This window comes from Hypanus sabinus, chromosome 11 (genome assembly GCF_030144855.1).
Source record: "Hypanus sabinus isolate sHypSab1 chromosome 11, sHypSab1.hap1, whole genome shotgun sequence".
Lineage (NCBI taxonomy): Eukaryota > Metazoa > Chordata > Chondrichthyes > Myliobatiformes > Dasyatidae > Hypanus > Hypanus sabinus.
In genome coordinates, this window is record NC_082716.1 from 12,736,497 (window position 1) to 12,752,343 (window position 15,847).

At 45.5% G+C, this 15,847-nt stretch overlaps 2 protein-coding genes across 9 annotated transcripts in view; one reads left to right on the forward strand and one right to left on the reverse strand.

Annotated features, from left to right (window-relative positions):
- Nucleotides 1-15,189, reverse strand: part of miga1 (mitoguardin 1) — a 180,542-nt gene extending 165,353 nt beyond the window's left edge. For 7 of the 8 annotated variants that reach the window (XM_059983781.1, XM_059983783.1, XM_059983784.1 and 4 more), the window contains exons 1-3: nt 15,105-15,189; nt 14,627-14,773; nt 6,751-6,958 (exon numbers count right to left, since the gene is read on the reverse strand). In XM_059983781.1, coding sequence (XP_059839764.1) covers nt 6,751-6,958; nt 14,627-14,773; nt 15,105-15,119 — 370 coding nt within the window. In that variant the 5' untranslated portion in view covers nt 15,120-15,189. Of the gene's footprint in view, nt 1-6,750; nt 6,959-14,626; nt 14,774-14,944; nt 15,081-15,104 lie in introns of those variants that run through there. The other variant, XM_059983785.1, reaches the window with a different exon arrangement.
- LOC132401699 (large ribosomal subunit protein eL33-like) lies at nt 3,042-3,447 on the forward strand. The gene has a single exon (XM_059983792.1). The coding sequence runs from the start codon at nt 3,115-3,117 to the stop codon at nt 3,445-3,447; it is 333 nt and encodes a 110-aa protein (XP_059839775.1). The 5' UTR covers nt 3,042-3,114.
- Nucleotides 15,190-15,847: the final 658 nt, after the last annotated feature.

Below are 15,847 nucleotides of genomic sequence, written 5' to 3' on the forward strand. Positions count from 1 at the left end.
GAGCTGATTGATACCTCTCTTGTCCAACGGTTAGTCAAAATACAGGGACAGCACTGTGCCACGGGAGGTCTCAATTCCTGCAGAAATAGGAAACAAAGGCCCTATCTATGCTGGGAACATTCAGAACATGCGGCTGCTAATCTAGACTCAAATATACAGCGTAGAAGCAGGTCTTTTGGCTCAACTCGTCCGTGTCAACCAAGTTGCCTGCTTGAGCTAGCCGCACATCCCCGCCTTTGACCTGTATCTTCCAGTCTGTTTATCCATGAAAGCATTGCAATTGTACCCAGCTCCACCACCATTTCCTCATTCCGCTAACCCACCACCCTCTGTTTTGAAAGCAGGCTCCTGATTCCTCACATCTTTCTGCTTTCACCTTAAGTCTATCTCACACCCCTACCGAGGGGAAAAGACTGTGATAACCCATACTAACTTCACGGCTGGCTGCGTAAGGAGGAGGGTTGGGCATGAGGCTAGCAACCATATCCCTTAAAATCCAGAACTATAGAAATAGCAACAGAAGCACTAAAGTCATCATTCCTGGGAGAGGGAGAATCTTCAAAGATAGACTACATCTGGGTCCATCTTGAGAGACTTGTCCAAGACAGAGGACTCTGGTGAGCAGCTGTCAGTGGCCTATGCCCCCATAAGGGTTCTGAGCTTAAGAAGAACCACCCATCTTATCTATGCCTCTCATGATCTTATAAGTTTCTATCAGGTCACACCTCAGCCTCCTATGCTCCAGGGAGATGAATCCTAGCCTATCCAGTCTCTCTCTATAGCTCAAACCCTTCAGTCCAGGTAATACCATTGTGGAGCAAACACGAGGAAATCAGCAGATGCTGGAAATTCAAACAACAACACACACAAAATGCTGGTGGAACACAGCAGGCCAGGCAGCATCTATAGGGAGAAGCACTGACGACGTTTCGGGCCGAGACCCTTCGTCAGGACTAACCGAAAGGAAAGATAGTAAGAGATTTGAAAGTAGTGGGGGGAGGGGGAAATGCGAAATGATAGGAGAAGACCGGAGGGGGTGGGATGAAGCTAAGAGCTGGAAAGGTGATTGGCGAAAGTGATACAGAGCTGGAGAAGGGACAGGATCATGGGACGGGAGGCCTCAGGAGAAAGAAAGGGGGGGGGGAGCACCAGAGGGAGATGGAGAACAAGCAAACAACTAAATATGTCAGAGATGGGGTAAGAAGGGGAGGAGGGGCATTAACGGAAGTTAGAGAAGTCAATGTTCATGTCATCAGGTTGGAGGCTACCCAGCCAGTATATAAGGTGTTGTTCCTCCAACCTGGGTTTGGATTCATTTTTACAATAGAGGAGGCCATGGATAGACATATCAGAATGGGAATGGGACATGGAATTAAAATGTGCGGCCACTGGGAGATCCTGCTTTTTCTGGCAGACCGAGCGTAGGTGTTCAGTGAAACGGTCTCCCAGTCTGCGTCGGGTCTCACCGATATATAAAAGGCCACACCGGGAGCACTGGATGCAGTATACCACACCAGCCAACTCACAGGTGAAGTGTCGCCTCACCTGGAAGGACTGACTGGGGCCCTGAATGGTGGTGAGGGAGGAAGTGTAAGGGCACGTGTAGCACTTGTTTCGTTTACATGATAAGTGCCAGGAGGGAGATAGGTGGGAAGGGATGGGGGGGGGGGACGGGGGGACAAGTGGACAAGGGAGTCGCGTAGGGAGCGATCCCTGCGAAAAGCAGAAAGGGAGGGAGGAAAAAGTGTGTTTGGTAGTGGGATCCCGTTGGAGGTGGCAGAAGTTACAGAGAATTATATGTTGGACCTGGAGGCTGGTGCAGTGGTAGGTAAGGACAAGGGGAACCCTATCCCGAGTGGGGTGGCAGGTGGATGGGGTGAGGGCAGATGTGTGGGAAATGGGAGAGATGCATTTGAGAGCAGAGTTGATGGTGGACGAAGGGAAGCCCCTTTGTTTAAAAAAGGAAGACATCTCCTTCGTCCTGGAATGAAAAGCCTCATCCTGAGAGTAGATGCGGCGGAGACGGAGGAATTGTGAAAAGGGGACAGCCTTTTTGCAAGAGACAGGGTGGGAAAAGGAATAGTCCAGGTAGCTGTGAGAGTCTGTAGGCTTATAGTAGATATCAGTAGATAGGCCGTCTCCAGAGATGGAGACAGAAAGATCAAAAAAGGGGAGGGAGGTGTCGGAGATGAACCAGGTAAACTTGAGGGCAGGGTGAAAGTTGGAGGCAAAGTTAATGAAGTCGACGAGATCAGCATGCGTGCAAGAGGCAGCGCCAATGCAGTTGTCAATGTAGCGAAGGAAAAGAGGGGGATGGATACTGGTATAGCCTTGGAACATGGACTGTTCCACAAAGCCAACAAAAAGGCTGGCATAACTGCGACCCATACGGGTGCCCATGGCTACACCCTTGGTTTGGAGGAAGTGGGAGGAGCCAAAGGAGAAATTATTGAGAGTAAGAACTAATTCTGCTAGACGGAGGAGAGTGGTGGTCGAGGGGATTTGGTTAGGTCTGGAATCCAAAAAAAACCGAAGAGCTTTGAATATCATTGTGGTTCTTTTCTGCACACTTTCCAGCTTAATATGCAATTACTAACTGTGTCCTATCCAACAGTGCTAAAGCATATCATCTAATTAGCTACACCCTTCAGCATGTGGCATTGTACTGATCTCAAACAATAGCGACCACTTCCAAGACACTTGTATTGGGCTGCCAGAAGTCATTAGTGTGGAATATAAATGGAAATGCCTTTTCTCTCTGCAACTGATTGAAGCATTTGAGAGTTCAAACCTTTCAGAACACGCTCTCAGAACACGGTCTCAAAACATGAATAATTGAACTGCAATGGGAAGAATTCTGTTACTTGTTCTCAAGAGCCCTCACACTGACGTTGTGGCATTAAACAACATTTCAGTCAGGCACAACTAAACACGATGAATTTAAAAAGTGGTGAAAAAACCTGGTATGTAGTTACAAAAATAAATCAGGAACTAATCTGAACGTTGGTTTTTGTCTCAAGGAAGATGGAAGTGGGGCCGTGTGGCGGCCTCTTCCTCCATCTTTGGTTTTGGGGCAGGCTGTGAGTGGGTCCAGCTGCCTGGCGCGCACTCACAATGCCTGGAAGATTGTGGTGCAAAGCTGTTTTTACTGGCTATAAACGGGGCCTTCGAAACCAAAGGAAGCATACAGCTCTGCTGAAGATCGAGGGTGTTTACTCCCATGATGAAACTGAATTTTACCTGGGCAAAAGATGTGCCTATGTATACAAGGCAAAGAACAATACTGTCACTCCTGGTGGTAAACCAAATAAAACTCGCGTTATTTGGGGTAAAGTGACTCGTTCTCATGGTAACAGTGGCATGGTCCGTGCTAAATTCAAAAGTAACCTGCCTGCAAAAGCTATCGGGCACAGGATTCGGGTGATGCTGTATCCATCAAGAACTTAAAACAGAGCTGTACATAAATTGAAAATAAATAGCCAAGTGGTTAAAATTGTTTTTAAAAAAAAGGAAGATGGAAGTCCAGAGATAGATACCAATGCTTCCATTGTACAAGGCCAGAGTGTCTCCACAACTGGTATTGTTTTGAACAGGAACAGTACAGCACAATACAGACCCTTTGGCCCAGGATGTTGTGATGACCCATTAATCCACTCTGAGATCAACTGAATTCTTCCCTTCACCCACAGCCTTCCATTTTTCTATTGTCCATGATAGAACATTTGGCCATTACACCTCAAAGAAGAAACATCAGCCTCAGCTAGGGAGCAGCAGAGGTTCACTACATCAACACAGGAACAAAAGCAACATCTATCCTCTGAAGCTGAAAGGACACATAGAGGGGTATAGATAGATTAATGCAAGCAGTTCCCCCCACCAATGAAGTGGTGAGTCTAGAACTAGACGTCATGGGTGCAGGGTGAAAGGGTGAAGTATTTAATATATTTTTCAGAGGGGGGGGGACTTCTTTACTCAGAGGGCAGTGCAAGTGTGGAATGAGCTTCCAGCAGGAGTCGTAGATGTGAGTTGGAATGCAACACTTAAGAGAAGTTTATTCCTCAGTGCTCTAGGACGAGTCCTCAAATTGATTACTTGACTCATTAGCGTAAGTGAAAGGTAACTACGTTCTTCGGCAGGAGAAACCATTGCAAGACAGCATGAGCTTCTAATCAGACCAAATGCATTTTACAATAAAGGAAACATGTGAAATAAAAAAAATTGGAGAAGTCTCCTCCCAACAAAAAATGGACCAATTTCAATTAAGAGAATCAACAAAAATTTTGTTTTTTTAAATTAGTCGTTCACCAGATGTGCTGTTGGCACTAAACCAACTGCTACTGCCCATCTGTGAATGTTTGCTGAGCTCAAAGGATGGTTAAGTGGTAATTAGCTACTAATTAACACTTAGACAGGAGTCACTGTAGATCAGAATTAGTGAGCCACCACTAAAAGAACAAGACAGGAACAGAATTAGGCCATTCAGCCCATCAAGTCAGCTCCACTATTCCACTCTGGCTGATTTATTATCCCTCTCAACCCCATTCTCCTGTCATCTCCTCAAAACCTTTGACGTCCTGACTAATCAAGAAGCAATCAACGTGCAGGTTAAATGCACTCAATGGTCCTGGTATTTTATACATTGGAGATACAGCACAATAACAGGCGCTTCTGGTGCAATTACCCCTTGCCACACAATTATAACCCTGTAACCAACTGCGGTACTAACCTGTACATCCTTGCAATGTGGGAGGAAACCCAAGTGATCACTGAGAGAACATAAAATTGCTTATAGACAGTGGCAGCATTGAACCTGGGTCACTGGCGCTGTGATAGCATTATGTGAATTGAAACACGCAGTGAAGTGTGTCACTTGGCATCAAATCAGTGAGGATTGTGCCAGGGAACCCTCAATTATCTCCACGCTCTCAGTGCCAACATAGAACACCTACAATCACTAACTCCAACCTGTATGCCTGTTTCGCACGTGGGAGGACACCAGAGCACTTGGAGGAAATCCACATGGTCACAGGCTTACAAACTTCTTACAGACAGCAACAGGACATACAAAAAAGCTGGATGAACTCAGCAGGTTGGGCAGCATCCGTTGAAAGGAGCAGTCAACGTTTCGGGTTGAGACCCTTCATCAGGACTGACAAAGAATCAAACCCCAATCTAACAGCTGACACTGTAAAACATTCTGCTAACCCACTATACCACTATGCCACCCCTATTAATTTTTATTACAAATTTATCAAAATACCTTAATTTTAAATGTACCACTGCCAAATGTAAGATACAAACTAATTTTACTGGAAAATCAGTCCAGACAGCTAGATATTAGCTCAGCAATGCAAGGAATGTGCTGTGGTACCCTATACTCCAAACAGCAAATGAAGGGAAAGGGCAGGACACCAGTGACGTTACCGAAAGGCAGACATGATAAAAATAGGAAGGATAAAGAAATTAGAGTAGATTGGGGGGTGGTGGGGGTGGATAAAGGCAAGAAGATCTAAGGAGACAGAAACGTGTAATCTTAGACCAAATAGCTTGCTTTTATACACAAGGGAACTGTGATTAAGTCAGTAAACTAGTATCTTAAGTAAGAAATTATAAAGGATCTATTGGAAATCTAAAATTTAAAAAAAAACAGAAAGACCTCAGCAAGTCAGGCCACATCTGTAGGAAGAGAAACAGTTAACATTTCAAGTTGAAGACCCCCTTCGTCAGAATTGGGAAGGTCGACACGTTAGTACGTCAGTCAACATAATGCGTTATAGCACCAGCGATTGGGGGGGGGGGGCTAATTTCCTCCAACGTCTGTGAGGAGTTTTTATGTTCTCCCCGTGACTGCAAGGCCAGTTTCCTCCCACATTCCAGAGACATTCAGACAGGGTTAGAAAGTTCTGAATATGTTATGTTGGCACTGGAATAAAAGGGAGTCTTTTCTGGTGACCAATGGTGTCCAATGGTGTCAGTGTTGGGACCAATCCTTTTCAGGTTATATGTCAATGACTTGGATGATGTAATTGATGGCATTGTTGCAAGGTTGCAGATCATATGAAAATAGGTGGAGGGACACGTTTAGAGGAAGCAGAAAATCTGCAGAAAGACTTGGTTAGATTAGGAAAATAGGCAAAAAAAATAGATGGGATATATTGTAGGGAAGTGTACTGTCATGCACTTTGGTAAAAGGAGAAGGTGTAGACTATGTTCTAAAGGGAGCAAATTCAGAAATCAGAGGTGCAAAGGGACTCGGGAGTCCTCATGCAGATCTAAAGATTAATTACAGGTTGAGTCATTGATGAGGAAGGTAAATGCAATGTTAACATTAATTTCGAGAGGAATAGAATATTGAAGCAAGAATGTAATGCTGAGGCTTGATAAGGCATTGGTCAGACTGCACTTGAAATGTGGTGAGTAGTTTTGGGTCTTTTATTTGAGAAAATTTGCGCTGGCATTGGACAGGGTCTAGAGAAGATTCGTGAGAATGATCTTGGGAATGAAAGGGTGAATGTATGAGGAGTGCTTGATCACTCTGGGGCTGTACTCACTGGAGTTTAGAAGAAGAATGAAGGGGAGTGGATAATCTTATTGAATATTGAAAGGCCTAAACAGAGTGGATGTGAAGAGGATGGGTATACTTAAAGCACAGGATGCTATGTTCTTGATTAGTAAGAGCGTCAAAGGTTACATTGAATAAATAGAGAAAAACAATAACAAAACTGAAGAAAGAAAAAAAATTACTCCTACCTTTTTCTGATGCTGCTGTTCTGGAAAATTGCGGAATAAAAAGTTCTTGCTCCCATGGCATCTGCACCTTCACTATCTCCTCCTCCTCCTCCTCTTCCTGTTTCCTCTTTCTTCGTTTTCGTTTCAACTGATGGGCCAAAATAGCAAAGGAAGTCGCTCCCACCACAGAGATCAGGATGAGCTTCCTAACAAAAGGGGAGAGCTTTACCTAAAACAAGTGGGCGTGGTGATAAGGGAGAGGGAGGAGGAAGAACATAAATGGGGATTGACTTGATTAGTTGGTTCAATATTACCACACACAAAAAGCTGGAGGAACTCAGTAGGTCAGGTAGCATCTATAGAAAAGAGTAATCAATTGACGCTTCGGACCAAAACACTTCATCAGGACTGCAAGGGAAAGGGGGCAGAAGCCAGAAGAAGATTCCAGCCCAGAATGTTGACTGTTCATTCTTTTCCACAAATGCTGCCTGGCCTGCTGCATTCCTCCAGCATTTTGTGTGCATTACTTTGATTTCCAGCATCTGCAGATTTTCTCTTGTTTGTGATATTACCACAGGGAATGTCTATAGCTGATTCTAAAATACCATAATCATATGTTTATCACTTCATCACTTGTTGATAAAGTCACAAACACAAGAGACTCTGCAGATGCTGGAAATCCAGAGCAATGCACGGAAATGCTGGAGGAAACACGAGGAAATCTGCAGATGCTGGAAATTCAAACAACAACACACACAAAATGCTGGTGGAACACAGCAGGCCAGGCAGCATCTATACAGAGAAGCACTGTCGATGTTACGGGCCGAGACCCTGTGTCAGGACTAACTGAAGGGAAAGATACTAAGAGATTTGAAAGTAGTGGGGGGAGGAGGGAATGCAAAATGATAGAAGACTGGAGGGGGTGGGATGAAGCTAAGAGCTGGAAAGGTGATTGGCGAAAGTGATACAGAGCTAGAGAAGGGAAAGGATCATGGGACGGGAGGCCTCGGGAGAAAGAAAGGGGGGGGAGCACCAGAAGGAGATGGAGAACAGGCAAACTAAATATGTCAGGGATGGGGTAAGAAGGGGAGGAGGGGCATTAACAGAAGTTAGAGGTCAATGTTCATGCCATCAGGTTGGAGGCTACCCAGCCGGTGTTCCTCCAACCTGAGTGTGGCTTCATCTTGATAGTAGAGGAGGCCATGGATAGACATATCAGAATTGGAATGGGACGTGGAATTAAAATGTGTGGCCACTGGGAGATCCTGCTTTCTCCGGCAGACTGAGCGTAGGTGTTCAGCGAAACGGTCTCCCAGTCTGCGTCGGGTCTCGCCAATACATAACAGGCCACACCGGGAGCACTGGACGCAGTTTACCTCACCAGCCGACTCACAGGTGAAGTGTCGCCTCACCTGGAAGGACTGTCTGGGGCCCTGTATGGTGGTGAGGGAGGAAGTGTAAGGGCAGGTGTAACACTTGTTCCGCTTACAAGGATAAGTGCCAGGAGGGAGATCGGTGGGAAGGGATGGGGGGAACGAGTGGACAAGGGTGTCGCGTAGGGAGCGATATCTGCAGAAAGCAGAAGGGTGGGGGAAGGAAAGATGTGCTGCACTATCAAATTTCCCTTCTCCTTCCTTCCATGGTCCACCATCCTCTCTATCAGATTCCTTCAGCACTCCTTTACCTCTTCCACCCATCACCTCCCATTTTCTTACTTCACCACCCCATCCCCCACCTCCCCCCCTCAACCATTGCCTGCTAGCTTGTACTCCACCCATCTCCTAGCTCTGCCCCCTTTCCTTTCCAGTCCTGATGAATGCTCTTGGCCCGAAACATTTGCTGTCTATTTATTTCCATCAAGGCTGTCAGACTTGCTGAGTTCCTCCAACATTTTGTGTGCGTGTTGTCAATGAAATGATTGGTGAACCAGGCAAGACAATAAGCAATGAGATGAGGACGCACTGACACACTAATGGCAGTGTCTTCAATTTATTTAAGTATCTCTGTAGACCTCCCATCACTACCATTCTGCCCAAGACTCTCCATTAATATAAATTAGCACCTTAAACCTGATCCTTATCGCGAAATTTAAGAATGCACCCAGTGTATGAATTTCTGATGTGATTATTCTGCTCAGGGTGCGCTAGTCACCAGAGGTGACAAACCCAAGTACCAGAAGGAAGTAAACATGCTAGTGTTCTGGTGCAACCACAACGACTTGGAGCTGAATGCCCTCAAAACTGTAGAGACGCATATTGACCTTGGGAGACATGAGGCATAATGACCTCAGCATCATCTACAACTCTACAGACACACCATTTCAACATTGTTTCCTGAGCACCATTGTTTCATGCAGAAAAACCATACGTGCTTCATTAACAAAAAGGCTCGGCAGAGGATCAACTTCTTGCAGCAGTTGGTGAATTTCCATCTTCCCCCCAGAACATACTGGTGCAATTCTACACTGCCATCATCGAGAGCATCCTCAAATCAGCCACCACTGCCTGGCTTGGTGCAGCATCCTCTCACAATGTACAAGAATTACAGTGAACAGTCACGTCGATAGAAAAAGATCATTGTTCTGAAGGACTTGTGCATCCAGGACAAAAAAGCTGGCAGAAAAGCATCATTCCTTATAGATGTGCTCAATGGCGGTGAGGTCTTTGCTGGTGATCCACCACTTTCTGTAAAGCAGCATGGCTCTCTCTATAATGGTTAAATATTTTAAAGACTGTACTTGCAGCCCATCTTGAACGGGGTGCTGTGAACTGCCTTAAACCAACTCAATCCTTCTAGCAAAGATGCTCGTACAGTGCAGTTGGGAATGTGAATTTAAGGGGAAGAATTTAGAAGTTTAAGAGTTTAGAAGAATGGTGGGGGGGGTGGGCAGGGAAATCTGATCCAAACTTATCAAATAGGTTCACTACCAGATGAACTCAACGCCTTCTATGCCCGCTTTGAAAGGGAGAATATAACCACAGTTGCGAAGAACCCTGTTATACCCAGTGACGCTGAGATCTCTGTCTCGAAGGCCGATGTTAGGCTGTCTTTTAAAGAGAGTGAACGCTTGCAAGGTGGAAGGTCCCAATGGAGTACCTGGTAAGGCTCTGAAAATTTGTGCCAACCAACAAGAGGGAGTATTCAAGGACATTTTCAATCTCTCACTGCTACAGGCAGAAGTTCCCACTTTCTTCAAATGGCAGCAATTTTACCAGTGCCTAAGAATAATGTGAGCAGCCTTAATGACTATCGCCCGGTAGCACTCACATCAACAGTGATGAAATGCCTTGAGAGGCTGGTCATGACTACACTGAACTCCTGCCTCAGCAAGGACCTGGACCCATTGCAATTTGCCTATCACCACAATAAGTCAAGGGCAGACACAATCTCAATGGCTCTTCACACAGCTTTAGACCACCTACACAACACAAACACCTATGTCAGGATGCTGTTCATTAACTAAAGCTCAGCATTTAACACCATCATTCCCACAGTCCTAATAAGTTACAGAACCTGGGCCTTTGTACATCCCTCTGCAACTTGATCCTCAACTTCCTAACTGGAAGACCACAACCTGTGCGGATTGGTGATAATATCTCCTCCTCGCCAATGATCAACACTGGTGCACCTCTATGTGCTTAGCCCACTGCTCTACTCCCTCTATACCTATGACTGTGTAGCTAGTCATAGCTTAAATACCATCTACAGGTAGTCCCTGAGTTATGAACATCCGACTTCTGGACAACTCGTACTTATGAACCAAGGAAGGAGAACACCGTCTGCCAATTTAAGTCATTGCCATTGACATTGTGTTGAGTGTTTTTGTATTTGGCTTAAATTTTTCTTAGTAAGATTGACCCTGATACCACCCCGAGTTCCCGAGTTCGATCCAGTGACAGACCGCTCCCGTGCCAGGTTGATGTCGATCCAGTGACCCTGTACCAATCATGCCGGATTGATGTCGAGCTCACAACTCGACCTCATAAAAAAAAACACTGCCAACTCCAGTTTAAATTCCCACGTGGAATATTGTGAAGGATCAAATACCCAAACCCAGCACAGCCCCCACTTGTCCCATTTAGCCTGTCTCATTGCGGTGGTCCTTAGGACCCAGCAGACCTCAGGAGCCGGCGCAGCTCGGGACCCGCCACCCACAGTGTTTCTGTTCCATTGACGGGAAGCGATCACGATTGAAAATAAAGTGGAAATAATAAAGCGTTTGGAAAGAGGTGAAACACCATCGGTCATTGGAAAAGCGTTAGGCTACAGTTGGATAAAGTGAGAATAATGGAGCATGTGAAAGGCCCTGCCCCGATGAAAGCTACAATTATTACTAAGCAACACAATGGTTTAATTATTGGAATACATACGTTTAAGTATTTTATATGCATAGAAAGGTAAAATATATACTATATACTAAGACAAACGTTTGACTAACTGACGCTAAATAATACCGGATGTACTTGTTCCAACTTACATACAAATCCAACTTAAAGACGGACTCAGGAACGGAACTTGTATGTAACCCGGGAACTGCCTGTATATATTTGCTGACGATACACCCATTGTTGGTAGAATCTCAGGTGGTGACGAGAGGACGTACAGGAGTGAGATATGCCAACTAGTGGAGTGGTGCCTGGCACTCAACGTCAGTAAGACGAAAGAGCTGATTGTGGACTTCAGGAAGGGCAAGACGAAGGAACACACAACAATCCCCATAGAGGGATCAGAAGTGGAGAGAGTGAGCAGCTTCAAGTTCCTGAGTGTCTGAGGACCTAACCTGATCCCAACATATCGATGCAGCTATAAAGGAGGTAAGACGGCGACTATACTTTATTAGGAGTTTGAGTAGATTTGATATGTCAACAAATACACTTCTATTGATGTACTGTGGACAGCATTCTGACAGGCTGCATCACTGTATGGTATGGGGGGGGGGGGGGGGCTACTGCACAGGACCGAAAAAAGCTGCAGAGGGTCTTAAATTAGTCGGCTCCATCTTGGGTACTAGCCTACAAAGTACCCAGGACATCTTCAAGGAGCGGTGTCTCAGAAAGCAGCATCCATTAAGGACCTCCAGCACGCAGAGCATGCCCTTTTCTCATTGTTACCATTGGGTAGGAGGTACAGAAGCCTGAAGGCGTCTGTGGAGAACAAGTCATTGGGTATACTTCAGGTAGAGGATGATAAGTTCCTGATTAGTCCGGGAGTAAAAGGTTACAGACAAAGGGCAGGAGAATGGGATTGAAAAGGAAATTGATCAGCCATGATGAAACGGTGAAGTAGACTCGATGGTCTGCTGCTATGTCTCATGGTCTTATCTCCGAAAGGGAAAGATCATGAGGTAGATCATAAGGCCAAACAATCTCCGATGGGTTTGTAATGAGAAAGAAAGATTACAAGAACCATCGGGAAAGTGGTGTTGAGACCAACAATCTGTGTCAATAAGCCTAATTAAAACTTCACAATTCAGTGTTTCAAACTCATTGTCAAGGCACTCTGTGTAATTATGGGCAGCACCATAGCATAATAGCACAATGCTTTACAGTACAGGTGACCCAAGTTCAATTCCTGCCATTATCTGAAGGGGTTTCTACATTCTCCCCATGACCGTGTGGGTTTCCTCTGACTGCTGCAGTTTCACTCACAGTCCAAAGAGGAACAGTTCGTAGATTAATTGGTCATTGTCACTATCCCATGATTAGGCTAGTGTTAAATTAGGGGTTGCCAGGCAACATGGCTTGAAGGGCTTACTCTGCGGTGCATATCAATAATAAAGTAACTTTTTTTTTAATCACAAGTTCTTAAGTACATTCTAACATACTTTCAAAGGTCCCCACCATCCAGCCCATTCCATCTTCTCACAGCTACCATCAGGCAGGAGATAACGACACTCAATTTCACTTGCCCCATCATTGAAATGTTCCACAACCAAGGACTCTTCATCTCATGTTCTCAATATTTATTGCTTATTTATTTATTATTATATTACTTCTTTTTGTACTCGCAGTTTGTTGCCTTCTGCACTCCGGTTGAACACCCAAGTTGGAGCAGTCTTTCACTGACTGTTATGGTTATATTGAGTATGCCCACAAGAAAATGAATCTCAGGATTGTATATGGTAACATATATGTACTTTGAACTCTGAGGTACTGACAATTGTCTCTCCACAAACGTTGCCTGATCCACTGAGTATTTCCATCATTTCTAACCTTAGGCACTGACAGACTCCCAGAGACTGCTGCAAGCCAGGGACTCCTTATAAACAGAGTTGGATTTGACGTGGGTAGATGCTTTAACTTGCACGAGTGCCTAACCTAAATGGCATTGTCCCAAATTATATGTTCTTTTACAAACAAAAGAGATTTTGCAGATGTTGTAAATCTTGAGCAACACACACAATACACTGGAGGAACTCAGCAGGTCAGGTAGCATCCATGAGGGGAATAAACAGTCGACATTTCGAGCCGAGACCCTTCCTCAAGACTGGAAAGGAAGGCAGAGGGGTTAGAGCCCAGATTAAGGAAGGGGAAGGAATACAAGCTGGCAAGTGATAGGTGAAACCAAGTGAGAAGAGGATGGGTACTTCCAACTCCAACACAACAGTCCATGGTTTCCTCTACTGCTACGACAAGGCCAGACTCACGTTGGACGAGCAACACCTCCTATTCTGTCTGGGTAGTCTCCAACCTGGTAGCATGAACATGGATGTCTCTAACTTCTGGTAACTTTGTCTCCTGCCCCTTTTTCTCTTTTCCATTCTGGTTACTCTCTCAACCCTTCTCTTCTCCTTACCTGCCATCACCTCCCTTTGGTGTCACTACTCCTTTGTTATCTTCTATCAGACCCCTTCTTCTCCAGTCACTTACCTTTTCCACCTATCTCAGTGTCATTGAGGAAAGCAAGTGCAATGCTAGCATTCGTATCAAGAAGGCTTGAATGCAAGAGCAGTGATGGGATATTGAGGCTTTATAAGGCACTGGTGAAGCCTCTCCTTGAGTACTGTGAACAGTTTTGGGGCTCCTCATCTAAGAATTAGAGTGGGTTCAGAGATTCACAAGGATCATATGAGGAATGATTGATGGCTCTGGGCCTATACTCGCTGGAATTTAGAAGAATGAGGGGGGTGTCTCATTGAAATCTTTCGAATGGACAGAGCAGTTGTGGGGAAAAAAACTACTTCCCATGGAGGGAGAGTCTAGAACAAAAGGACAAAGCTTCAGGACAGAGGGACATCCATTTAAAACAGAGATGCAGAGAAATTTCTTCCGCCAGAGGGTGGTGAACTTGTGGAATTTGTTACCACAGGCAACTGCGGAGGTCAAGTTGTTGGGTGTATTTAAGGCAGAGATTGACAGGTCCTTGATTGGACATGACATGAAAGGTTACCAGGAAAAGGCCAGGGAATGGGGATGGTGGGGGGGAGGGGGGAGTAAAAGATCAGCCATGACTGAACGGCAGAGCAGACACAATGGGCCAAATGGCCTAATTCTGCTCCTATGTCTTATGGCCATATTACTTTCCAGCTTCTCACTTCATCTCCCCCTCCCTACCCACCGACCTTCCCCCTCACCTATCACCTGTCAGCTTGAACTCCTCTACCCCTCCCTACCTTATTCTGGCTTCTCCCCTTCTTTTCCAGTCCTGAAGAATGGTCTTGGCCCTTCCCTCTCCATGGGTGCTGCCTTGCCTGCTGAGTTCCTCCTACGTTTGGCATTGATTTTTATAATTTGGGTGTTGCCAAAACGGCATCGTTTCAAAAATCAGCCACCAAAACCACCCCTACTTTAAAATAAATTACTCAACGGAAGAGCAACTTCACTGGCTCCCGAGACCTGCTTTCCACCAAAAACCACCCCCACTACAACACCCACCCCGGGAGCTGATGTGAACTTACCTCTGGCAGGGAGTTGTACAAATATAAGGGCAAATCAGCGGCACGCAGCGCAAGGTCCCTCAAAGTGTGTTGAGCATCATTAATGGTTTCCTTGGGTAGATCTTGCATGCCTTCTAATTTCCATCCCCCTCCGGTCAACCAGCAGATCTGTTAAGTTGCAAATACAAAACACAAGCATCAGTCATGTCAGGACGTTTTTTTTAGTCGATCGGATGATTTTGAGCGGTTCTCATTCAAAATTTGTAAATATCAACATCGAACCTAATCACTGATATTAACAAGCAGATCTGTCCAGAACATCGCTGTCCACGTCCCTACCTTGATTGTGAACCTTGGTCCTGTATTCCCCTGCAATCTACTTATTCGACAGCGTAACGGTAAAGATCGCTTTTGGCCGAAAGGATCTGCAAATATCAATCGTCACCTGTTTTTCTCCCCCAGACGCATTAATGCACCAGCGTGGCTCCGGATCACTTACCAACGCCTTCAGCATGCATGAAACGATGAAGGAGCGTGAGGTGGAGCCCGCTCCTGCTACCTTGCGACTGCGTGTGAAGTGGGGAGGGCGGCTGCGCGCACGGAGAGCCTCCGCCCTTCGCACTGATTGACAGTCGGCGGAGGCGCCCAACTTCCGGGTTCAACAACCCCCCCCCCCCCCCCCCCACCTCCCAAAGCAAAGCTCACTAACCGAGGGTTGCGTAACTGGAAAATAAAGCGGAAAGGGAACTAAATTCCTCTGTGGAATAATGACAATCATTTGAGCTGTCGTCAGAATACAGATAACAAGCTGCACCTAATAAAATGGCACTGAATGCCTTTAATTTAAAATTCAAAGTAAATTTTATTATCAAAGTGCATCTATGTCACCATATACAACCCTGAAGTTCATTTTCCTGCGGACATACTCAGCAAACCTATGGGAATAATAACTATAACAGGATCAATGAACGATCAACCAGAGTGCAGAAGACAACAAACTGTGCAAGTATAAATTAATAGCAATAAATAATGAGAACATGAGATAAAGTGAAGTCATTGGTTGTGGGAACATCTCAGTGGATGGGCAACTGAGAGTAGTTATCCTCTTTTGGTTGAGGGGTAGAAGCTGTTCCTGAACCTGGTGGTGTGAGTCCTGCGTCTCTTGTGCTTTTGCCTGACGGCAGCAGGGAGAAAAGAGCATAAGCTGGGTGGGTGGTGATGGATGCTGTTTTCCTACGGGAG

Excerpts from the sequence above, each read along its gene's own strand:
- LOC132401699 (XM_059983792.1), top strand. The coding sequence starts at position 3,115 with ATGCCTGGAAGATTGTGGTGCAAAGCTGTTTTTACTGGCTATAAACGG.